Genomic DNA, 23,961 nt, shown 5'->3' on the forward strand with positions numbered 1-23,961 from the left:
ATGGCCAGTTTTTTGAGCTCCTTTCTGCCCAGCTGCCTCCCCTCCCTCCTCTTCCTCCTCCAGCTGTCTTCCAGCTCTGCAGGTAAGATTTCTCTTTATTCCTGCCCTGGGGAGACCCTGAGAACAGGAAGGCTAGTTCCCTGGGCTCACCTCCTTCAACTCACCCTCAAGTTGCCATGCAAGTTATCTTTTCGAAACATAGATGTGCTGACATGGTTCCCCTCAGATACCGCCAGTGCCTCCCTACAGCCTTCAGAAGGAGACCCAAATCCATCATGCGACCTTAACTCAGGGCTCTCCTTGAACTTGGTCTTACCTATCTTTCCAACTTTGCTTTCTCACCTATCAAATGGGGAATATCATAATAACAGCCTCTTGGAGTTGCTGTCAGGGTTCAATTAGATAAGGTATATATAATATGCTTAGTTGTGCCTATCCCATGGTAAATCATGATAAATGTTTGTTGAGTTGTAGTGTCTCATCATGTTTGAGAGTTCTGTCTCACACTATCAGGCACTAATAAGTTTTTACAGAGGATCCCTGCTCTCTGAAGACAGATTCCCAATCTCAGGGAGCTGCCTAACAGAGAAGGCTCAGAACATATACTCCCTCGGGAAATGGCTGCAGGTCTAATGGAGAAACTAGCTTCATCTTCTAGTAGCTCCAAGGCTGACAAGGAGATATATCCCACAGAGGAAAAAAGACTGGGAACATGTACAGGGCAGGGTCCAGGAGCTGTAGAGAGGGCTGAAGATACAGAGGAAAAGAAGGAGGAAAGAAGGAAAGAAGATCCTCCACCTCTAGGGTGGAAGATCTCAGAGGAGAAGAATTTGGGACCAGGGTGTGAACAAATACAGAGGGCTGAGAAGTGATGGAGAGGTGGTGGTGGAGGAACGACCAAAGCAAAACCTCGAAGGGGAGAAGAAGGATCAAGTTGGCCAAGACTGAACAGGGAGGCCCATGGGACAGTTAAACTGCAAGATACTGGACCACATTCCAAGGTGGGACCTAAAGGCTGGGATGACCACATGCTAGAATGTTCTGTCCAGGGAACTCACGGTATCTCTATAACCAGAGACCTTTAAGAAAAATTGAGCTTCTCCCTGGCTCTAGAATTCTATTTAAAAATCAAGTGTCTTCTTTCCCTGTTTAGAAGCAGCCCTTCCCATGAAGGGTTTGTTTGTCAAGGTTCCCTCTGATGCTCAGTTTCTTTTCTTTTGTGTCTTGGATAGGACAGTTCAGAGTAATGGGACCAGGGCAGCCCATCCGGGTGCTGGTGGGGGATGAAGCGGAATTGCCCTGTCGCATATCTCCAGGAAAGAACGCTACAGGCATGGAGGTGGGATGGTACCGACCCCCCTTCTCCAGGGTGGTTCATCTCTACCGAAATGGCAAGGACCAAGATGAAGAACAGGCGCCTGAATACCGGGGCCGCACGGAGCTGCTGAAAGAGACTATTGGGGAGGGAAAGGTGACCCTCAGGATCCGGAATGTAAGGTTCTCAGATGAAGGAGGTTTCACCTGCTTCTTCCGAGATCATTCTTACCAAGAGGAGGCAGCAATAGAATTGAAAGTGGAAGGTGAGTAGTGTCTATAATAGTAGGTATTGTCTGTTGGGTGGCCAGGACGTCCCTTTGAGCCTTCAGTCATTCTCTCAATTGAGATGAGATCCTTCAACCCAAACAGCTCATTCCTGGGAATTAACTCCATAGAGATACGCACATCAGTATCTCTGGGAATTCATATGCTCACGTTGTCCGTTACATCATTATTCTGTAATGATGTAAGGAAGCCAGAATCAGAGTCCGTGCCCATGAGCAGGGAAGTGACTGAGTAAACACTGTTACCCATACAGTGAATATCATGCAGCCATTTAAAAGATTGTTGTAGGACCATTCCAGACAGCTTGGAGGCATTTTACAAGGTATTGTTGAGTGATAAAAGCAAGCTACAGAATCTAGGGAACAAAAAATTTATCCATTTATATAAAAGTGTGTATATAACATGCACATTTGTGGGTACGTATAGAGAACTTTTAAAACTTTTTAAATAGAAAAAATGAAAAATGTAGGCAGCAAAATCCAAAATAATCCATTTGTGATTATTTTGTGCTACTAGAGGGGAATATTACTTATCTGAAAGATAATCAAAGTATCCAAGTGGACCTTCTCCTTTCTTGTTTTGCTTTGGATTGTCTTTTCATTTATTTGTTATAAACAAGGGCCTTATTCCTAAGGAGTCAAACCCTATTACAGTGAATTCCTCATTTGATGTGTTTGTGGTGTTTTATTAGATGAGGAACATTATTAAACAATATATTCCTGGTAAACATCGTTGCAAGGAATTAAACAAGTAGAACTAATGTCTGAATATAATCATAAAAAGAGATGTTACCTATAGATTTTACCTCCACTGATTCCTTTCTCCAGAATTTCATTTGTGGTATGTTTGGCTTTTTGTTTGTTTGGGGTTTTTTTGCCGTACGCGGGCCTCTCACTGGTGTGGCCTCTCCCGTTGCGGAGCACAGGCTCTGGACGCGCAGGCTCAGCGGCCTTGGCTCGCGGGCCCAGCCGCTCCGCGGCATGTGGGATCTTCCCGGACCGGGGCACGAACCCGCATCCCCTGCATCGGCAGGCAGACTCTCAACCACTGCGCCACCAGGGAAGCCCTGTGGTATGCTTTATGTGAGGGATGACTTTGCAATTTATTTTTTTGTTTTATCCCCGAGGGGTTAAGACACGGACAAGGAGGGGGAGATTTGAAAGTTAATTGCTATTTAATTGAGGAACAAAAATATTCTGAGGCCTGGGCCTCAGGTCATTTCCCTTCCCTCCTCCCCACCTGCTGGGCAAACATCAGACAATTGATCACTTTTGTATCTCAAGGGCCACTGTTGCAGTACTGGGACCAGAAGACGGCATTGTATGCAGGATAACAAAGCACTATTTCTAGAGACGGATCTCAGGGATGTGAAAACAGCTTTGTGTGTCACAGAATGTTCTTCATACAGCTGTTTACACTGGGGGATTTTTACCTGCAAGGAAGTCTGATAGTGAGGATCTCTCTGGTTTTCCGATTTTCCTCATTCCTGTTCAGTAGCTTCCAGGCTCAGTAACTGCCTCCCCAAGTACATCCCCTCCCCACCCCAACACGCAAACAAACAAACAAATGAACTGCCTGGGGAGAAAGTTTTCCTTTCGGTGGATTTCCACATTCCCACCCTCTTCTCCTTTCTCATAATCTGCATGCCTAAGAGTCTTTTAAAAAAGAGAGTTTAATGATGGACCACCCACCTAGCGTGAGGAAGCTGAGACAAATTTAGGACTGAAATGCAGTAACTATGTGATTGCCAGGTTTCAGGTGTAATTACCTCACCTCTTTCTCTAAAGAGTTTCTAATCTCTCCTTCTAACTTTGTATTTTTCTTGTCAGTTTTGTGATTTTATTACTAGTTGTCTCTAAACCTTTCTTAAAACTCTTCATTATGAAACTTTAAAACATATACAGAAGTAGAGAGATTATTATAATGAGCCTCCAAGTTCCCACCACCTGACTGCAACAGTTATGACCCAAGGACAGGCCACCTGTTTCACTAGACCCCACTCATCACCATCCTCCCCAAATGAATTCCTCCGGCAAATCCTAGGCAGCATTATTGTGTCATTGCTAAATCCTCAAAACCATATGTCTCGAATAGAAAAACTCAAAAACAAAACAAAATCATAACCAAAATACTATTATTACAACTTTAAAATTTAACAAAAATTCTTAACAATACTCAGTCTGTGTTCACATTTTTATGATTGTTTTATAAATATATTTTTACAGTTGGTTTGCTTGAATCCAACCCAAACAAGATCCACAGGTTGGTATTCGCCCTGTAGAGTTTCCCACGATCTAGATTTTGCTGATTTCATTCCCACGTTGTTTAATACAGTGTTCCATACCTTTTATTTTCTGTAAACTTATAGATTAGGATATGAACAATCAGATTCAGGTTCGATTTATTTTGTCAAGCATATTTCATAGGTGATGCTATATACTCCGTTCATATCACTTTACATCAGAAGTCTCATAATATCTCTTTTTCTCTCTTTTTGTGATCCTAACCCTTTGTTAAAATATAAAAGGTGTACAAAAAAAGGAACTAAAATATGTAATTGTTAAACATGTTGCTCCAGGTAACTTCCAATGAGAACTTTGAAAGTAGAGCTGGCTGTGTTTTCTTCTGGGGAACACAGTAACAGACAAGAGCCTGAAACCGCAGCTTGAAGGATGGTATTTATACCTAAGAAACCAGTTTGATGTTGTTTGCTGTGACTTAATGCCTACCCTGATGGCAGTATCTTTATCTAGCCCCCTAACGCAGAGAACAAGATGTCAAGGGCCGGCCCTGAACATTGAGATTATACAGGGAAAGCTTTGGGGCACTGAGCCGACTCGAGAATGGGCAATAGATGGCGCCAGAGAGCCAAAGGTCATCCCCTGTCTATCTTTCCCACTCCATGTCCGCTCAGTTACGAAATCCGGCGGATCTTACTTTCTCAAAAGCTCCAGAAGAAAGGTTCTTAACTCTTCTTTGTGTCATGCACCCTTTTGTCGGACCGGTAAAGTCGATGAACCCCTTCTCAGAAGGATATTTGAAATGCATAAAACATACTTGTACTGAAATACAGTTATCAAAATATTAAAGTAAGATATGGGGTGGCCCTAATAATAGTGTCATTTCAAAATGAACATAAGTGACATTTTGAGATTTCTGTACCGTGATATGAAAATATTTGTGATTTTTAGGGATGACAAAGTCTCAGGTTCTGTTCATATTGTTGTGGAGTATTTCCTACAAACATAATTGAAAGAAACACTAAATTTCAGCTTAAAGTTTACTGAAAATATGTATTTTTTTCCTATTTAAGTTCACCTTGACTTCCTACACTGCCACCACTGTCCTAGGCTCATGTGTTTTACTTTCACCATTACCATGGCCTCTTAATTGACTGCCTTCGACCCCCTCCTCCAGTCCTGCAGTCAGTAAATCAGACCTTGTCACTCCTCAGCATGAAATGCTTCAGTGTACCCCGTGACCTTGAGGATCAGATCTAAGTCCTTTTCGTGGTTCTCAGAACTCTCCGAGACTGGCCCAGTATACAGCCTCGACTCCTGTCATTCTAAACCACTGGCCCTTCCCAGAAACAACCACTTACTTTTCCTTTAAACCTAAGCTTAGGTGTTAGTTCTGAGTCATCTTCTGTGATCCTGACTCATGGAGCTGTGGGCACTGTGCTGGGTGTTGATGACGCAGTGCTGGGCCCCCCGGTTCTGCCTTTCAGATCCCTTCTACTGGATCAACCCTGGAGTGCTGGCGCTCATCGCGGTTCTGCCTGTGCTCCTCCTGCAGATCACTGTGGGCCTTGCCTTCCTCTGCCTGCAGCGCAGACTCAGAGGTACAGGCTGGAGGGTGGCTGGCTGGGGACCCTTCCCTGAAGTCCCTGGTCTCTTGGAGCTTGGTCAGCTAACGTTTATTTTTGAGGGACTTCTGGGTTCAGAACTCCATAACGACAAGTTTTACATCCTACCGAATGTAAATATCATTTAGATAATAGGGCCTTTCATTTCCCTATGAGGTAGGGCTGATATATAATAGCCCCATTTTAGAGAGGAAGCAACTGAGGCCTGGAGTGGTTCAGAGATTTATTCAAGCTGGCACAGCTTTTAAGTGGCAGAGCTCAGGCCTAAACCCCTATCTTCTGGCCCCTGAAACATACACAGCAGCTTATGCAACTGGGGGAGTGTGAGCTTCAGAATCAGGCAACTCTGTGCTACTAGGTTTAAATAAAGATACTGTAAGTAAAAGTCCCTACCACATAGTAGGTGTTGTTTCCTCCTTTTCCATCCAACACTGAGGACATGGGTTCAACCGTCTGAAGCTCCTCTCTTGTGCCCAAGAGCTTTCATTTTGAGACTTCTCCCCGCCACCAAGCATTCTCAAAGCCAAAGCCCTCAGGGCCTCCAATTCTCCTCCGCCTCCCATTCCTAAGAGGATAAAGCAGCAAGGATGGCTTGGAGTATATGAAGGGGGATATTGGTGGGATCTTCTCTTCCCTTGACCTCATCCCAGATACTCAGTTACCACTTCTCCCACATGAGAAAGGTCTTCAGCCCACATGGCTGAGCAGAAAGAACCTGATCAGTGGAGTTGGCCAGCCTGGGTTTAGATCCAGTTCAGACAATGACGGAACTCTCCAAGCCTCAGTTGCCTAGTCTGAGTCAAGTAGAGATAACACCCTCCCTCCTACAAGTTATGGGAGGATTAAAGGGGATAGTGTTATGTAAAGCATCTAGTACAGAGCCGGTCACAAAGCAGCGGCTCAACTAAAAACTTAGTTCCTTCCTTCCTCATTCAGATGTGAAGTAGCTTTAGATTTACTAAGTGACAACCCAGCGGGGTGGAGTGACCTTGTGAACTGAGAACCAGCAAGAAAAGGAGCAGAGAGCAGTGGGGGCGGTAATAAAACCTTAGATTCCTTTGGGGCATTGGTGAACATCGCTGTCTACTGAGCTTCTCCACTTTCTTTAACCCAATATTTAACCCAGGCAATAGCCAGGGAATGAGCCTGAACTCCTGCTTTCAAATCTGGTGCTCTTCTCACTCTAAGGGAGTTCATGGGCTACTGAGAAACAACCTGCACAAAGGCCCAAGGCAATGGGTGTGGAGGGGCCCCATCTAGTGCCTGAGCTGGAACTAAAAATGTCGCCTTTTTCTATTTTAGGAAAACTTCCAGCAGAGATGGGTGAGTTCCAGGCACCTTCCCTCCCCATGCCTCCCTCCAGGTCTTCTGGTGTAACTGAAATGGTCATTTTCTCAGACCATCTCTGCCTCTGTCCCAATACCCTGTGCTCCCTTCAGGCGGGAACTTCACTATTAAAACTCCTATAACCAGTCATAGAGTCTCATTCCTCTTCCCTGCCTTCAGCCAGAGTAGAAGTAAAATCCTACAGCTTCCTTTCCTCCATCGTGCATCACTTACAATTTAAAGTGACTAAATAACAAAGGCTCAGAGGAGAAAAGATTGTTTCGAGTGCCATACTAATAATCCCTTTCCATTTGTTCTTTCAGAGAATCTCCACCGGACTTTTGGTAAGTCCTGGGGTACCCAGCCCCCCAGGTCAGCTTGGTGCTTCACTCGGCTCCTGTTACCTGGGGATGTAAGGACCCCTGGCTTCTGGTTGGTTTCCTCCCTCTTGTTCTTTCTTTGAATGTCATCATCTGCACCTAGGATGGGTTAGATAATAGCAAACACTTACATTACGCTTTCATGTACCTGGCACTGTAACAGCTTCCCAAATGTTAACGTTCTGGGAATTACAAGTACTTTATGTACATTACTTCTTTTTTCAGGAATTACAAAGGGGAGGTAAACAGATCCTTTGCACGTCAACTTGATGTCTAGTTGCGGAGGTGATACATATACATAAATTACTGGAGAACAAAGTACATATACATCACCGACAACTCACAGAGGAAGGAGTTTTCACAGTACAGAATGAGTAACTACATGTGACTCCTCAGGGAAGGCGACTTGGGGGAAGAGTGAAGACATCAAACCCCACTAGAATGTTGGCCTGGACTTCCTGGTGGTCCACTGGTTAAGACTCTGCACTTCCACTGCAGGGGGTGAGGGTTCAATCCCTGGTGGGAGAACTAAGATCCCGAATGCCATGCAGCAAAAAAAAAAAAAAAAAAAAAAAGAATGTTGGCCCTAGGACATCTGTCCTTTTTATTCACTGCAGATTGTCCAGTGCCTAACGAAAATGCCTACAATAGAAGGGCACCCAAATATTTGTTGAATGGGTGTTGCAGAAATTATAAGATGGTCCCTGCTCTGAGCAGACTTCCTGAACAGCCTCTCCTCCTGAGGCTGGAGGTGCCCCTGGCTCCACGCTACCATTTAATCAGTGTGCAGGAAAAACAACACACATAGTCTGCAACTCAAAGGGAAGGAGCAGGATCTTTGTTTTACAGGATTCAAAAAAACAAAGGTCTTAACTTTTTGTACTCTTTGGCAATCTGGTGAAGTCTCATGGACCCCTCCCTTCCCAGAATGTTTTGAACTGTACACATAAAATATAACACATAGGATTACAAAGAAAACCATTGTTTTGAAATAGTTTTCGAAATATAAACCAATTTGTGATAAAGTAACAAATGTACATTAAATAATATACACTAAATACAAAATATACATTAAATAATAAAATGTAGCAGCAGGTCTAATAATTTGGTGATTTCAAAATATTGATAAACAGTATACTGAGATTTCTGCAACAACTTTGAAGGGAATGTTTCCATTGGTGATAAAGTCACAGGTACTGCCGATAACTGGTTTGTTAGCTACATTTTTAGTGTAAGAAAATGCTAAATTCAGTTTGAAGTTAGTGAAAATAAAAATGGAATGCTTTTCTCATCCAAATTCATGAACTCCCTGGACTCTATCCACAAACTATTTTGGAACCCAGGTTAAGAACCTCCCCCCTCCACCACCCAAAATAAACCCAATAATAAATGGAGAGGGGTGGGTGGGACACAAGGGGGAACACATGTTAATCCTGTTTGTTCTGTGGCAAACGATTCAGATCCCCACTTCCTGAGGGTGCCCTGCTGGAAGATAACCCTGTTTGTAATCGTGCCATTTCTCGGACCCCTGGTGGCCTTGATCATCTGCTACAACTGGCTACATGGACGACTAGCAGGTGCAGTGCTGGGGCAGCAAACAGGACCACTGGGCAGCAGGGGATCAAGCCAGCCCTGAGTGGGAAACATAAAGAGGGTGGATGGAACCAGGGCTCAAGATTCAGAGCTGGAATTTCCTTCCTGCTCTGTACACATGGCCAACTCCAGGCTCCTCAGAGAATCCATAAAGAGCCACTTACTGAGATCTGTGGGGTCCCTTAGTGGAAAGGGGGGGGTGACTATGAATTCCACAGGGAGGATGTGGGAGGAGTTAGTCATCTTCCACTCATCACCTATTTCTCTTTGTTTTCAGGGCAATTTCTTGAAGAGCTAAGTAAGTTTTCTTCTCTTTCTTATAAGCTGAGAGCAAAAAAAAAAAAAAAAAAACAAGGAAAGCAGCAAGGGGAAGAGGGGGCTACTGAGGGAGCAAAATCCCAAAGGAAAGGAAGGGCTGGTGAGCCTGGCTGGAGGGAGGATTCCTCCTCCACCTTCGTGCTCCAAAGCAAGAATCCCACTCCAGCTGGCCTCCTTTCTCAATTGTTCCCTACAGCAGCTGCCCTGGGCCTCCCCTCCAAGGCCAGATGACTCCACAGGGCTTTCTTCTCCCTGGTGTGACAGTTTCATGACAGAAACTGTTGACAGCTTTTTCAAGTCATTTTCTCCTCCTTCTAGGAAACCCCTTCTGAACGATGTCGCATCTTGGCAGGGTGGAGAAGAGCCTGGTTGGCCCAAAGACTGGTCCTCGGGGATGTCACATCCATCAAGTTGCACTCACTGGCCTCTTTGCTGTGGGAACATTCCAATCTGCACTTGCAGGAACGCTCTGAATTCCAAATAGGATCAACTTCTCTTCTGTCATCTACTTTGTCTCTCCCTTTCCCCAGCTCCTTCCTTCCTCTCCCCCTTTATGCTGCCCACATATTTCTACTCCTTGGTCTATCTTCCATCTGGAAGCCCTCTCTGGTTACAGCCAGGCAGCTGCTCTTCTCTCCATCAGAGGGCACCTGTGCTGCAGAGTAACACAGACAAGAGGGTCTCTGCCATGAACCTCCTCACTGCAAATTATAGCACACCAACTTTGCAAATGGTGGTCGTTTCTTCCAAGATCTCAGCCCTGCTGGGAAGGAGCAGGAAAAGTCCAAAACATCCAAGACAGCGCCAAGTGACCTGCAGAGTGAGGACATGGGGAGCCCTAACCAAAAACAGGAGATGGGGAGAAACCCGCAAAACACTGGCCAGAGCTCCATCTTGCCCCCGCAGCCTACCAAGGTGCCAGGGGAGCAAGGGGTGAGAACTGGGCCACACACCTGCTTTAAAATGCCTCCCTTCTACATCTGGCCCAGATGGGTCCCACACTCTCTCCCCCACTCATCTTTTTTCTCCCATCTTCATATCTATTGGAGTGTCCACTGTTGTCTTCAACAACTACTACTTGATGGTCTGTCAGACACAAAGAAACAAGCTGGGTGCTAATTAATAATACTACAAGTTTCCATGTGCCACCTCTTGTCCCTTTTCCTTTCTGTACTTCCTTCATTATTCCTTCACCTCTCTCTTCCTCTACCCCAGTCTCCTTACCCTGGAGGTTAGCCCTCAGGAAAACCAAACAGAGAAAGACCTTGGGTGGAAAGGCCATTTATTTACATTCCAAGACCTTCACTGCCTTATCTGCTTTCTTTCCTCTGCTGCCTTCTCCCCTCCCTTCCTTCCCTCTCCTGAGGGTATGGATCCAGGAGAAAGATCCGTCTCCTCCCCTGCCACAGTGGGCGCATCGGGAAAGAAGCCAAGCGACTGACCCAGGATCGCCCAGCATTTATGGGGACTGCCCAGGCAGAGCCCCTTGCCCCTGTAGCCCCCCCAGTGACCCAAAAGGTCCTCTTTCTCCCCAAAGCAGACGTCGCAGATAGGGCAACAGTAGAGCTTCTGCTTCCAGTGAGTCTGCTGGTGCCTGACCAGCCCAGAGAATAAAGTGAAGGACTTGCCACAGTGGAAGCAGCAGTTGGACTGCTCTGTGAAGTGGGCCTTCTGGTGGCTGGAGAGACAGCTTTTCTTGCTAAAAGTCAAGGGACAATGAGGGCAAGAGAAGACCTTGAGTCTTGAAGGCTTTCCTGGGTGAGAGCTGGACTTGGCATCCAGGCAGGCGGTTCTCGTGTTGGCTGCCTGGGTCCTGGTCACAGGCTCTGTAGTTGTAACGACTGGGTGCTGAGCCTTCCCAGTGACTACCTGGTTCTTGGTTGCAGGTGCCGGGCTCCTGTCTATAGATGGCTGGGTCTGAGCCTCGGGACCGGCGGTTTTAAATGAGGGTCCTTGGGTCCCGGCCACTGGTGCATTGTTTGCAGTTGCCAGCCCCTGGAATCCAGCTGTGTTGTCTGGAATCTTCAGGATATGCTTCTGGTTTCCAGCCCCCAGCTCCTGGCCTTGGTGTATCTTCTGGTGGCGTTTGAGCTCAGACTGGTCCCGAAAGCACTTCCCACAGAAGGGACACGAGTGGGGCCGGTAACCCAGATGGACACGGCGGTGACGGCTCAGTCCAGAAGCATCACAGTAGGTCTTGTCACAGAGCGAGCAGCAGAAAGGCCTCTCCCCAAGGTGCTTGCGCCGGTGGTAGCTGAGGTCCTTGGGGTTCAGGAAGGACTTCCCGCACTGGCCGCAGCTGTGAACAAACTGGTGGTTGTAGAGGCTGGAGCGCTTGCTGAAGCACCTGCCACAGGTATGGCAGGTAAAGGGTGGCCCAGCCCAGGATGCTGGGAACACTGCTGTCCTGTCCAGGGACCCAGCTGGAGCAGAGGATGGGCCTGCTCTTCTGCAAGCAAGGGAGACCTTCTTGTCATCGCTATTTCCCTCATCTCCCAAACTCTGACTCTGTTCTTGAAGTTCCTCTCTCTTGCCTCCTGTAGGGAATGAGGAAGAATAGCGAGATTCACCATGACAACCCCGACACAAGCTCTCAGTCCAAGCTACTTCCCCTCTTTCTGCCCTCCCTCTCCCCCCCCCCCGACATTCACACTCACTCTTAGACCTCAGAGGCCAGAGATAAGAATAAACTTTGGGGTTTTCCAATTAAAAGCAAATAAAAATTTAACTGGAATCTTCCAAAAATATCAGAGATCAAAATTTTAACCACATTTCTTGAAATCCATTTCCTTTCATTTTTTTTTTTAAATTGAAGTATAGTTGATTTACCATGTGTGTTAATTCCTCTCATTTTCAATTTTGTTCGTACTCCCAGACACCCCAGATACCTACAGGTGACCTCATAATATATCATGCAAATTGGGACACTTGAATGACGGGAGGTGCTATTAACAATCAAGCTAGGATGAGAAGCATAAACCAGGACTGTCCTGGCAAACCAGGAGTGTGGTCAGCTCAGACTTAAATTTCTCTCAAGTCTTTATTCTACTCTTAAGAACAAGTCTCCCCTGCTCCAACTCAGCATGAAGCTCATCTCCCTTCCCTTTCTTTTCTTTTGGAAAAGACTCTAAAAAAAAAAAAGAAAAATTTATTTACTTATTTATTTTGGCTGCGCCAGATCTTAGTTGCAGCATATGGGATCTTTTAGTTGCGGCACACATGTGGGATCTAGCTCCCCACCCAGGGATCAAACCCGGGACCCCTGCATTGGGAGCATGGAGTCTTACCCACTGGACCACCAGGGAAGTCCCGGAAAGGACTTTTTAATCAAGGCGGTATCACTGACATAAGCAACTGACATGGAATCTCTCCATCTCTAGAAACTGAAGATATTCATTTGTCCTGAATGCTTTAGATACTCATCTTCTTGAAGCCAGGGGACTTGAGCAGATGATGTCAAGGTTTCTTCCAGATCCACGTCTGACCAGGCAGGAAGGATGCAGGCTCGGGGCGGGTATGCAGACCCCGATCCTCTTAGTCATTTCCATCCTCCCAAGGCATGTCCTGGGTCCTTTTCACCCTCCTCTCTCCTTTGCAATTCTTACCTGAATGAAGGCCTTCTCCGTTTGGGGGACGGAGACCTGCTCTCCACTGTTTCTCTTCTTGTTCAAACTTGGCGATCAGGTCTGGATTAGACAGAAAGATTCTGACTGGGGAGTGGGAAGGAGAGGAAGAGTTGGAGTCCCAGGCTCGGCCCCTTCACACCTGATGGGGATAACAGGCTACCTTCTTCCGTTATCTTTGGTTTAAGAGCCATAATCTGGGACACTTAGGTGCAGGGAGGAGACACGCAAAAGGCCAGCTCTTAACAAAGTGCCTGGTATATAATAGGAGTGACTCAGTAAATACTAGTTGGATGAATAGGCAGATTTGCATACTTTGAGAACATTATCGTCATGTCACAAGCCTTATCTTTGCCTTCATGCAAGCTTTCATTTCTTCTTTCACCCTGAGCCTAGTAACCCAGATCTTGCATACCTGGAACGTATAGAACCAAGGATCAGTGAAGCTAATTGTGAGCTGATCTACCTGCCCAGGGAAACAAGATGTCCCAGAGGCCTGGGACAGAGGGCTTGTAAGGAACCCCAGCCTCTTACCCACAGACATCAGGTTTCTGAAGGTCTCTGACATAACGTCCTGGTAGAGGACCCTCTGACTGGCATCTAGACATTCCCACTCTTCCTGGTTGAAATTCACTGCCACATCCTCAGAGGTGACTGGCTTCTGGAAGAACAGGAGAGATTCAGAGAGTCTGTATATAGACAGACAGACATCCAGTCTCAAGATTCAGACAACTAAGAGAAAAAGAAAAACATGGAAGGAAGGGAGAAATAGGAAAAGACAAGTACAAAGCCAGCAACTTTAATGTACAGACAGGAAAGGAAGGATGGAGAGGAGGGAAGAACAATGTGGGGGGAGAAAGGAGGGGTATATACTGAATATAAGTAGGAAGAACGCAAAGGAAAAAGGCTGCCACTCTGATGAATTTCAGCAAGGACTCCTTGAAGGATGCCAGGGTGGTGTGGAGTCTGAAAAAAAGTCCTTGAAACCCCTTCTCCTGAGTGCTGTTTATCTTGGAACACTCTTGAGATTCCATTTGTTCTGTAGACAGGATAATGGATGAAAGAGCTCCTGGAGTCCAGGACCCAGCCCCTCCCTCTGTCTCTCGCTTGGTCTCCTCACCTTCACCCACGCCTTCCACCAGCATTCTCCCTTCACGGCTTCCTGCAGGGCCTCCTCATCCACCTGAGGGAGCAGCTTCTGTACAGGTTCAGTTGGCTTCAGCAGGTCAAACACCACCTCTTCCCTGATGTCTCTTTCTAGCTTTATCCACTCCTGGTCTGGCCCCCAAGGCTGACTGGGCTCCTTCCTGGGGCTATCTACCTCCCAGTGACTGAGCAGATGGAGAGACTTTGAAAAGGCCCCAGGGTTTGATGTGGCCTCCAGTGGCAAAGGTATCTGCTCCAGGGGGCTGTCTTCCTTTTTTGTCCTGCTGTCCAAATTCTCCTCTTTCACAGCTGAGAACATCTTTGATTCTCTCCAAGCCTAGGCCACAGAGTTCAGGAACCTGGTCACCCTCGGCTCAGCAGCCGCTGTTCAGTAATGCCAGCTTGGGGCTCGGAAGGCGTCGTCTGCCTTCTGCTTCACCCTGTTTCTAGCCGCTGGCTGGTGCCCACCTCTAGGAACCTGAGGTCAGAGAGAAATCGTATCAGCAAGAGGGGGAGTGAGTGAGGAACAGCAGTTTCCTAATTTGGTCAGGGAACACCAAGAGTTACTGAACTCCTGCTTTGTACCTAAAACCCCTCAGCACTGCCCCATGAGGTAACAATTAATGACCCCATTTTAAGGAACCTAAAGTAGAGATGCTAAGTAATGTGCTCAAGGATACTCCCGGTCCACAGCAGAGTTTGTGTTCAAAGCCTTGACTCTACCACTGAGGACATGATTTCCACTGTCCCAAAGCCCTCTCTAGAGCAACATCACGGTATTCTGGAAAGAAAGCATGTGCCTGAGGTAACCAGCCCTGGATCTGCCACAAACCACCTTGTACAAGTTTCTTCATTCTGATCTGGTTTTATTGGAAAGTAAGATTAAAGGAGACTCTCTAAGATCCCATCCAGGACCCAAAAATATACGATTCTGTGGATTTTTAATACATACAGATACTTGTAAAGAATGATAATGGAGGGACTTCCCTGGTGGTCCAGTGGTTAAGAGTCTTAGCTCTCACTGCAGGGGGCATAGGTTTGATCCCCGGTCCAGGAACTAAGATCCCACATGCCTTGAGGCATGGCCAAAAAAAAAAAAAGAATGATAATGGTAACAACCCAACAGCAAATGCTTCTGCAGGGCTCCCAAGGAGCCTGGCGCTGGGCTGCCTGCCCAGCCCAGGAAGTTCCTGCTCTGCCCACACGTGGCTGAACTCCCACCTCCTCCTACTGACAGCCACTCACCCCGCTTCTCCTCCCTCCAGATGGAATGAAAAGAATGAAGACATAAAAACCTGTTGACTTTCTTCCTTTCACTTCTTTGAAAGGTGGTAGAATTGAAAATGCCAGCAAGGAAAAGGGCATTCAACAATGGAGTTAGTGGGATAGCTAAAAAGAAAGCTGACAGGAAAGGCGCATTCCTGGGAGGTGAAGTTGAGTCCCTCCTTCCCTCCCTCCCTTCCTTTCTTTCAAGACCATCACAATCATCGCGTGAGAGGGGCAGGTCTGGATTATTCTCCTACTCTCCAGCCAAACACAATGAAAGTAACACTTCAAAACAGTCTCAGTAATAGTATCCTCAAGGTCCTGGCTTTCCCGTTCTCCCGCAGGAAAGACCCACCCCTGTCAGTCATTCTCAAAAAGCTGCAGGTGGTAGCCTGAGGCCCTCGGTCCAGATTCTAAGCTGGTTCTCTGGTTTGGGAAGGGAGCATGACTATGGAGACTGAAATTTCTGGCAGCTGCTGCCTGCCTCTGGCACTTTTATCTCGCTAGTACTTTCTACATCCACACGCCCCAGAGCTCAAGCCGGCTGGGCCACGATGGAAAGAGGCTGGATATAACTCAACAGACTTTCGGCGCAGACCGGTTTATCTGTTCCCGGCCCGTCCCTGCCCTTCCAGAATGTAAATTCCTCGAGGGAATGTGTCGCCATTTTCCAGTTCTCTGAGTCCACCCAATCTCTCTCTAACCCCAAACCCGTCCATGGTTTCCCATAGCAATTCTGAGAACGACCGAAATCCCCACCACACCTGCCAGGCTTCGTGGGGTCCGCCCTCGCCTCCCCCCACCGTGGTGTTCCAGCCACTATTGTTTTCTGCCTTTCGGCCAAGCAAAAAGACCCTCGGGCATTAGCCCTTCTCACCCGGTCTTCGGGTCTCTGCTCTGTCCTCAAGGACCCTTTGCAGCTCCTGCCCAGCTCTGCCGGACCAGATCGCGAGCCCACAGGGCGTACCTCCCGTCACTGCGCGCCCAGCCCCACACTCCGGTCTCGGGGCCTCCCGCGGGCAGGGACGGAGAGTTTCGCTCACCACTGCGTGGCACGCTCGTTAATACCCACTGGTTGGGGTTTCTGTGCGCTGAACTGGTCCCGTTGACTGGGACGGCACTGCCCTATGCCTGTCTGCCCCGAAACTTCGTTGCTGGGATCCCGACTTTTTCAGCACGTGCCAGGAGCCCGTCCTCTTCGCCGAGTCCCCCACGCGGCCGGAGTGGTCGGCGCCCTGGGCCATACCCTAACCCAGGTTTCCCCATGGGCCCCAGGGGTTGGAAGCTCCCCCAAGATGCGGGGCGCGATGCTCCCCTCGCCTGCCGAGGTCAGGGGCGGAAGGTTGCGGCACAAAGACCCTTCACTAACTTCCACCACCGCGAGCTCAACTACCCTCTGTCCTACTCACCCGCCGCTGCCGAGGACCGGGACTTTGGGACGTAGGGTTTCCGAGGGGCCAGCGGCGAGCCCGCTCCACTCCAGCGCACGTTTACCGGCTGCCCAAGACCCCGTCCCGGCCCCACCAGTGCCTGGCACCGGCCTCGCTCTCCTCGCCGGTTTCCGCAAGGCCACCGTGCACCCTGTCGGGTTAAGCTTGTGGGCCCGCCAAGGTCAAGAGTTCACAGTCTAGGAAGCTTAAAAGGAAGAGGACTCGCCCCGCCCCACTAGCCCATTCCTCCTACCAATTGCAGCCGCTGGTCCCACCTAGCGCTCGGATCTCATTCCCAGTCTTAATTTAGTCTTGGGGGGTAAAAAGGATTAAATTACCTCTGATTAAAACACATAATCACCAACCACCATCACCTAGAGCCCAAAGGAGAAAAATGAGACCTTTACGCGCTCCCAGAAAGAGACTTGGAGGCACAAAGCACCTTAAAAAAGCAAAGCAGGGGTTTCTGGTGGCACAGTGGTTGAGAGTCCGCCTGCCGATGCAGGGGACGCGGGTTCGTGCCCCGGTCCGGGAAGATCCCAAGTGCCGCGGAGCGGCTGGGCCCGTGAGCCATGGCCGCTGAGCCTGCGCGTCCGGAGCCTGTGCTCCACAACGGGAGAGGCCACAACGGTGAGAGACCCGCGTACCGCAAAAAAAAAAGCAAAGGCAGGACTGCACTGGTGGCACAGTGGTTAAGAATCCGCCTGCCAATGCAGGGCACAGGGGTTCGAGCTGTGGTCCAGGAAGATCCCACATGCCACGGAACAACTAAGCCCGGGGGCCACGACTACTGAGCCTGCGCTCTAGAGCCTGCGAGCCACAACTATTGAGCCTGTGCTCTAGAGCCCACAAGCCACAACTACTGAGCCCGTGAGCCACAGCTACTGAGCCTGTGCGCCACAACTATTGAAGCCCACGCGCCTACAGCCCGTGCTCTACAACAAGAGAAGGCACCACAAGGAAGAGAAGCCCCTGCTTGCTGCAACTAGAGAAAGCTTGTAAGCAGCAAGGAAGACCCAATGCAGCCATAAATAAATAAAATAAAATAAAATAATTTAAAAAAGAGGGAAAGAAAGAAAAGTGAAGGCAAACCACTGCGACTTAAATGGTGACAGCAGATAGAGGTAGGAGAGCAGAGAGGATATGTTCAGGTCAAGTTCTACTTACCTTGGCCACTTACCCAAACCCAGTTTGACCTTTATCAGTAATGCCTTTTTTTTTTTTTTAAATCAGCTCAACGGAAATCACATTTATTTCCTTTCCACTTAATTAGCATTTACCATATACCATTTTGTATCATGATCATACTTTTTTTTTTTTTTTTTTTGCGGTACGCGGGCCTCTCACTGTTGTGGCCTCTCCCGTTGCGGAGCACAGGCTCCGGACCCGCAGGCTCAACGGCCATGGTTCACGGGCCCAGCCGCTCCGTGGCATGTGGGATCCTCCCGGACCGGGGCACGAACCCGTGTCCCCTGCATCGGCAGGAAGACTCTCAACCACTGTGCCACCAGGGAAGCCCCTATGATCATATTTTATATTTCACATTGGCATGGGGTTTTGCAATTTACAAAAAAAAAACCTTGTAAACATAGCCTCCATTAAATCCCCACAAACATCTTGTGAGGTAGGAATTTGTTATTCTGCCTTCACAGATGAGGAAACAGGCTCAGAGATGTTGAGCCTTGCCAAAGCCCACATCTGGCTGTACTGGGACAGGAAACCAGATCCCCTGCTTTCAAGTCTGTACGCTGGAGTCTTGGATCCATGGTTAGTACTGGATGGCTGGCAGATGCAGGTTTTAAATCTCTTAGTGCTCCCAAGGTACCTGACCCTGTGATCTGCCCTTGTGGACAGACCATTCATGTGGGTGGGCTGAGGAGGCTCCCACAGGGTCAGATGGAGACAGTAGTCTGGTGGAGATGGTGATGGAGGCAGCCTGTGCTCAGTGGCACCCCTTAGGGTTCTGGACCTGCCACCTTCCTAACATGGTTACTGGGTACACTCATCTTGAAAAGCAGCATCAGCTTGCTACTGGGCTCCTATCGAAACTAAACACCCGACCCATGGAGGCCTTCTGACACTCTAGCTTAATGCTCACATTTGGGGGTAGGTCAACTTGGACTCAACTTCTAACAAAGTGGGAAGGACCCAATAATCCTCATTTGGAAATGGTATATTTAAGGATGTGGCCTGGCTTCAACATCTCTACTTTACATGGAAAATTGGCAGATATCCCTCTGGGAAAAACTTTATCCCCTACTCTGCCAACTGAAGCAAAGCTGCTGGTTCCATGGGGCTCTCAGTTCACAGAGATTCCCCTAAATGCCTGGCCCTGGTTCACTGTGGTTCGGCTAGGCTGAAACCCAGCGCTGTCCCTGGCTGATGCAGCCATTCAACCTCATTGCCAGTGATGCAGAGCCAAAAATGGACGCTGTCGCTCCTCTTGGTGGGCAGAACACAAGGCCATTTCATAGCTCTCGCCAATAACCTCTTTGATCAACCTTCCTATAATTTTACTGACTCTTGTGCTGTTGCCTACCTATGTGGTATGCCACTTGAAAAACTAGACTGGTGAGACATCTGTCTTTGGAGCTGCAAACTGTGGAAATAAACCATAACTGCTTATCTAACCATCTGAGTCACTCAGGTGAATGCCCACAAGAAGAGCGTGGTTGCTGATGGAATTGACTGGAATCAAGCTGCTGATGGAAACATGTTTTGTGAAGACAGTCCCCACTGCTGCCTGAGTTGATCATCATACTAGACATGGCAAGACATTCACCATCATAGACTGGGCACAAAGTAAAGAACTCAGTTTCTGATTTGGACTTGCAATTACTGCCAAAAGTTGACTTGTCTTACGATGAGGGAGGCCACATAGCAAGGGCCATTGTCCTCATGTGCTCCTGGCAGATGGACTTCATTGGCTCTTTGACCCCCCTCAAGGGCTATCAGTGGAGCCTCACCACTGTTGACACTGTAGGGTACAGTGCTGCTATTCTAGCCCAGCCTTCTCCATCCATACCATTGTGCCCCTTGAAACTAATCTGTGCCATGTGTTTGGCCTCCCAGAAAACACAGCAATGGTTTGCCTTTTATTTGCCTATGCTAAATGGCCTTGCTGATCTGCTTACCATCCCCCTTGAAGGATAAAATGTACTCCTGTTCAACCTTACTGTAATTTGTAGTGCTACTCCAATGAAAGACTTTATAATCAGTTCTATTTAAAACAACACACCAACCTTGTACACCTTATATCCTGAGGCTCAATTTTCAAGCCGCTATGACTTCCATGTTTAAAGATAATATCAGGCATGCTTTAATGAGTTCAAATTCTTATCTCATGTAACTGACTCAGTATGAGGGTTATAGTAATCATCTGCTTTGTCTCCTGCCCTTGTGACCTGATAAGCTCTGTTTCTATTTTGGACTTTCTTAATCCTCCACTATTGGTTCAACTCAGCCTAAGACTCAGACTTGTCCCATCCCTAGTGGAACCCAATTCAATAGTTCTACGTCCTGGATTTGTCAGTGCTTCTATTCCTATTCTTGTGTTTTATCCTGAGTCTTATAACTGTTTGTTTATCTTATTCCTTTGGTACCCTACTCCAGTTCCTTAAATGGGTTCCATTGGTTCCCTTGACTGATCTCCAACTTCTAAGGACTGTTACTCTTCCTTGGCCTCTTGTTTTCTGTGTCATGCGTTCTTACACTTGAATTGTTGATCCCTCTTGCTGCCAAATGCCTGTCAGGTCTTCTGCCTGTTGTTGGCACCTTCTCCTTTTCGTTCCACCCTTAACTGTCCATTGGATTTAGCCACACGGAGCTCTTTGCTGATGACTCCGTAAAAAGGGATTTGGTGGATTGATGGGCACTGAAACTAGAATGCAGGGAGCTGGTATAGACTTTCTAAGGGACGTGGCTTTAAAGGAGTGCAAAGAAATAGCATAGTAGCTTATTTATTCTTTTTTCAAATTTTTTTGGCTGCACCGCTCAGTTTGTGGGATTTTTCCCTGACCAGGGATTGAACCTGGGCCCTCAGCAGTGAGAGCACAGAGTCTTAACCACTGGACCATCAGGGAATTCCCACATAGTAGCTTATTTAGATGGGAGAGATTTGAGTACATTTATAGGTCAAAAGGATGGTCCAGCAGTGAATATCTTCATGGTAAACAATTACCAACAGTTATATATTAGGTTACTTTTCAATCCCACTCAACTCAAAGGCTGTATCATTACCCTATTGATTTGAATTTCTAAGTCTTTTGCCTCTGCATCCTGAGGAAGCACATCTTTGCAAGGTATAAAATCTAAAGCTGCAACATGACGATGGAAGACCAGAGAACAGATAGGACAAAAAAGTCTGCATGAGGCAAATCAGGTGGGTAGGAATGAGATTTTCGTATGTGTCCTGGTCAAATTCCAGAAGGAGCAAAGGGAGGGCTAGTTTCTGAACCCAATTTAAGCAACTTCAGCCACCTCATTTCCACACAGAATTTGCCTACAGTGCTTTTTGAATCTCTTCATGGGATTAAGGAGCATCTCAAATATAAAGGAAACTAAACTTATACTAATGTAAGTGAGCAGTGATCTATTATACCTGCAAATATTGTCAAAGACAGAAAACAGATTGTGGGGTTGAAGTCTAGAACACAGGAGTTATATTTATCTAGTGCCATGCTATACAATACAGCAGTCACTTGCCACATGTAGCAATTTAAAATTAATTCAAATTAAGTAAAATTAAAAATTCAGTTCCTCAGGTGTACCAGCCACATTTCAAATGCTCAGTAGCCACATGTGGGAAATGGCTACTGTATTGAAGAGAAAACCTATAGAACAGTTATATTATCGCATAAAGGTCTATGGGACAGTGCTGATCTAGCAATATCCTTGGTAAAGGGTGTCCTGTTAATACAAAAGGGTGGGCAAAGGATTATCACAACTTAAGTATAATATTCCTTAGGTCATCCAGTTTCCATTTCTCTGATTCTCTACTCACCAATTCTGAACCCCAAATTTCCCAACTTTTGGAGGACATCTATTTGAGAGAAGGTGAGTTTGGTTACCTATGAGCGAATCCAAACATTGGGAAGGTCTTGCTTAAGTGGGTGACTGAAAGTGACAAAATATGGAGCTGGAAGTAACATGAGAGATTACTACACTCCATTCTCTGACCTCCTTCCTCCTCACCCTGCTCACCTAGGCCAGGTTAGATGTCCCTCCTCTGTACATACCTGTGCATACCTCTATCATAACCCTATTTTATTATCTGTTTTTAGAGTGATCTATGCCACTAGTTGTAAACTAGCCAAGGGCAGGGATATCTCTTTATTCATCTCAGTAACTAACAATACCTGGTACATAGGAGGTTCTCAAGCTTAAGTTTCTCATACAGAGAAATTGTATGGTACATTTAGACTTTTATGGCCTGGTTAGCAGTTCCCTGATAAAGGTATGAATGGAAGATAAAAGACCACATAGTGACCTATAGCAGTCTCATCAAGATAACCTTTGAGGTTGCAGGCAGGGGGACTGGAAGAGGCAGATTAGAACAACTCCTTATTCATCATCTTTGTCCAACCCAGGTCTTTCCAACTGGGAAACCCAGCATTTATGAAACATCTAATATATGCTAATGCTTCACAAAAATGAAATTCTCCTATAAATGCTATGAACTATTATTTTCCCACTCTACAGATTAGGAATGAGCATCAAAAAGGATAAGCAACTTGAACAAACACAAGGCAACTAAAAATAGCCAAGCTAGTTTTAAAATCCAGAACTGACACTTCTGTATCAGATATAAATGGGAAAATAGTCACTGAACCCTGTAGAAGAGAACTAGCATTAAAAAAAAAAAAAAAAGGGGGCTTCCCTGGTGGCACAGTGGTTGAGAGTCCGCCTGCTGATGCAGATGCAGGGGACACGGGTTCGTGCCCTGGTCTGGTAAGATCCCACATGCCGCAGAGCGGCTGGGCCCGTAAGCCATGGCCGCTGAGCCTGTGCGACCGGAGCCTGTGCTCCGCAACAGGAGAGGCCACAACAGTGAGAGGCCCGCGTACCGCAAAAAAAAAAAAAAGGTTAATTTAAGAGACATGACTTTATCATGAAATCACTGAATCTTTTATTTTTCCTATTTGACTTCTCATAAAGGGTGGTATAGTTAAGAATCTTCTTTGATATGGCTTGATAATTGTACTGTCTTCTCTATTCTGAGATTTTTCCATAAGAATATTCACTTTAATCCGACTGCTACTGCATGGCTGGAAGAGTGGATATGCAATAACGCTTTCATACTCTTTTATCTCTTTCTTTACACTTTCATGCTTCTCACGTATAGGAGGCTGGCTCTGGTCTTTTCTCAAGACTCCTTCCTTGAGTTTTTGCTGTACAAGTTCTCTCCCTCGAATCATGCGTTCCTGGTGAGCTTTAATTTGCATCTGTTCCCTCTCATTTACCTGCTTTCTCCTCTGTGCGTCATGGATGCCATGTACTTCTGGCACAATTTTGGGCAATTTTATTTCACTAGGGCATGGTGGTAATTGTCTAAATGTTTTATTCTTAAACTCTCCGACCTGTTCAGGTCGATGTATGTGCATTTCTACATGTTTCACTTCTCTCTCAGGTACCAAATAATATTGTTTTTTTCCTTCTATGCTTTGGGTTGTTTTCCCCTCCAATCTCTTCTTGATTTCATTGCCTGTCTCTTGTTCTTTCATCATTTCCATTATTCTTTTATTATAATAAGGCTCCGCTTTGGCAAGCCTGTAGTCAAGAGAAAGACCTTGCTCTCTACTGAGTGTTTCATACTCCTCCTGATATTTTTGAATCATCAGTTGTCTTGCTGCTGTTGTATGCACGCCACCTAGATTCTGTCAAAGTGAGGTACAGAATTTTATAATATGACCATCTTTTTACTTTGAACATATTTAAACAGGAGCTTACGCTCACTATTGACACCAAGAAATGACCATGGTCTTTCATTAATTTCGGAGCAATAGTGATTTTACTTCCATCATTCCTAGGTGAGCTTGTGAGCTCTGAAAGTTGGAGTTCTCACCACCAAAATCAGTAATTAGTTTTTTAAAAACATAGGGTTGGAGTTCTAAAAATAATACTTTGTTTTGCAAGTAAAGATTTAACTGGAAAACATTTGCCACTGTGGACACACTACTGGAAAGTGTCACTTGGACAGAAGGATTTTAAACTTAACTTTCCTTCTCCTAGTCATTTCAAACTGTATGATGTTAAGATAATTTATTTACCAAGATTTTTTTCTCCAGTGGGGACAGTTGACCTGCAGCAATCCTAGGGTCTTTAGATACTTTAGCCCAGGACAATCTGTAAGACAAAAAAGCAAAGGTAGATTAGAATGCGGGAGATGTCAGAACAAATCTGCTCTCATACTG

The 23,961-nt window shown here is 46.5% G+C and overlaps 2 protein-coding genes and 1 non-coding gene across 5 annotated transcripts in view; 1 reads left to right on the forward strand and 2 right to left on the reverse strand.

Moving 5' to 3' along the window:
• On the forward strand, window positions 1–9,776 carry MOG (myelin oligodendrocyte glycoprotein). Its single transcript, XM_073810212.1, has 8 exons — window positions 1–82; window positions 1,233–1,580; window positions 5,330–5,443; window positions 6,770–6,790; window positions 7,117–7,137; window positions 8,634–8,750; window positions 9,044–9,062; window positions 9,668–9,776. The coding sequence occupies exons 1-8, from the start codon at window positions 1–3 to the stop codon at window positions 9,774–9,776; spliced, it is 831 nt and encodes a 276-aa protein (XP_073666313.1).
• Window positions 8,140–23,961, reverse strand: part of ZFP57 (ZFP57 zinc finger protein) — a 20,271-nt gene continuing 4,449 nt past the window's right edge. For all 3 annotated transcript variants that reach the window (XM_019944863.3, XM_019944862.3, XM_073810505.1), the window contains exons 2-6: window positions 23,818–23,893; window positions 13,828–14,331; window positions 13,242–13,368; window positions 12,690–12,770; window positions 8,140–11,621 (exon numbers count right to left, since the gene is read on the reverse strand). In XM_019944863.3, the coding sequence (XP_019800422.2) occupies window positions 10,387–11,621; window positions 12,690–12,770; window positions 13,242–13,368; window positions 13,828–14,172 (1,788 nt within the window). In that variant the 5' untranslated portion in view covers window positions 14,173–14,331; window positions 23,818–23,893 and the 3' untranslated portion in view covers window positions 8,140–10,386. The remainder of the gene's footprint in view (window positions 11,622–12,689; window positions 12,771–13,241; window positions 13,369–13,827; window positions 14,332–23,817; window positions 23,894–23,961) is intronic.
• On the reverse strand, window positions 20,559–20,631 carry TRNAE-CUC (transfer RNA glutamic acid (anticodon CUC)). The gene has a single exon. It is a non-coding gene; the product is annotated as a tRNA-Glu (tRNA).

The sequence above is a fragment of the Tursiops truncatus genome, chromosome 10 (assembly GCF_011762595.2).
Source record: "Tursiops truncatus isolate mTurTru1 chromosome 10, mTurTru1.mat.Y, whole genome shotgun sequence".
NCBI classification, from domain to species: Eukaryota; Metazoa; Chordata; class Mammalia; order Artiodactyla; family Delphinidae; genus Tursiops; species Tursiops truncatus.

What these genes read in the sequence shown, in the direction of transcription:
- MOG (XM_073810212.1), top strand. Translation starts at nt 1, where the DNA reads ATGGCCAGTTTTTTGAGCTCCTTTCTGCCCAGCTGCCTCCCCTCCCTC. An exon ending in GCTGTCTTCCAGCTCTGCAG is followed by an intron (nt 83 to 1,232) that starts GTAAGATTTCTC and finishes TGTCTTGGATAG; the next exon opens with GACAGTTCAGAGTAATGGGA. An exon ending in CCTGCAGCGCAGACTCAGAG is followed by an intron (nt 5,444 to 6,769) that starts GTACAGGCTGGA and finishes TTTCTATTTTAG; the next exon opens with GAAAACTTCCAGCAGAGATG.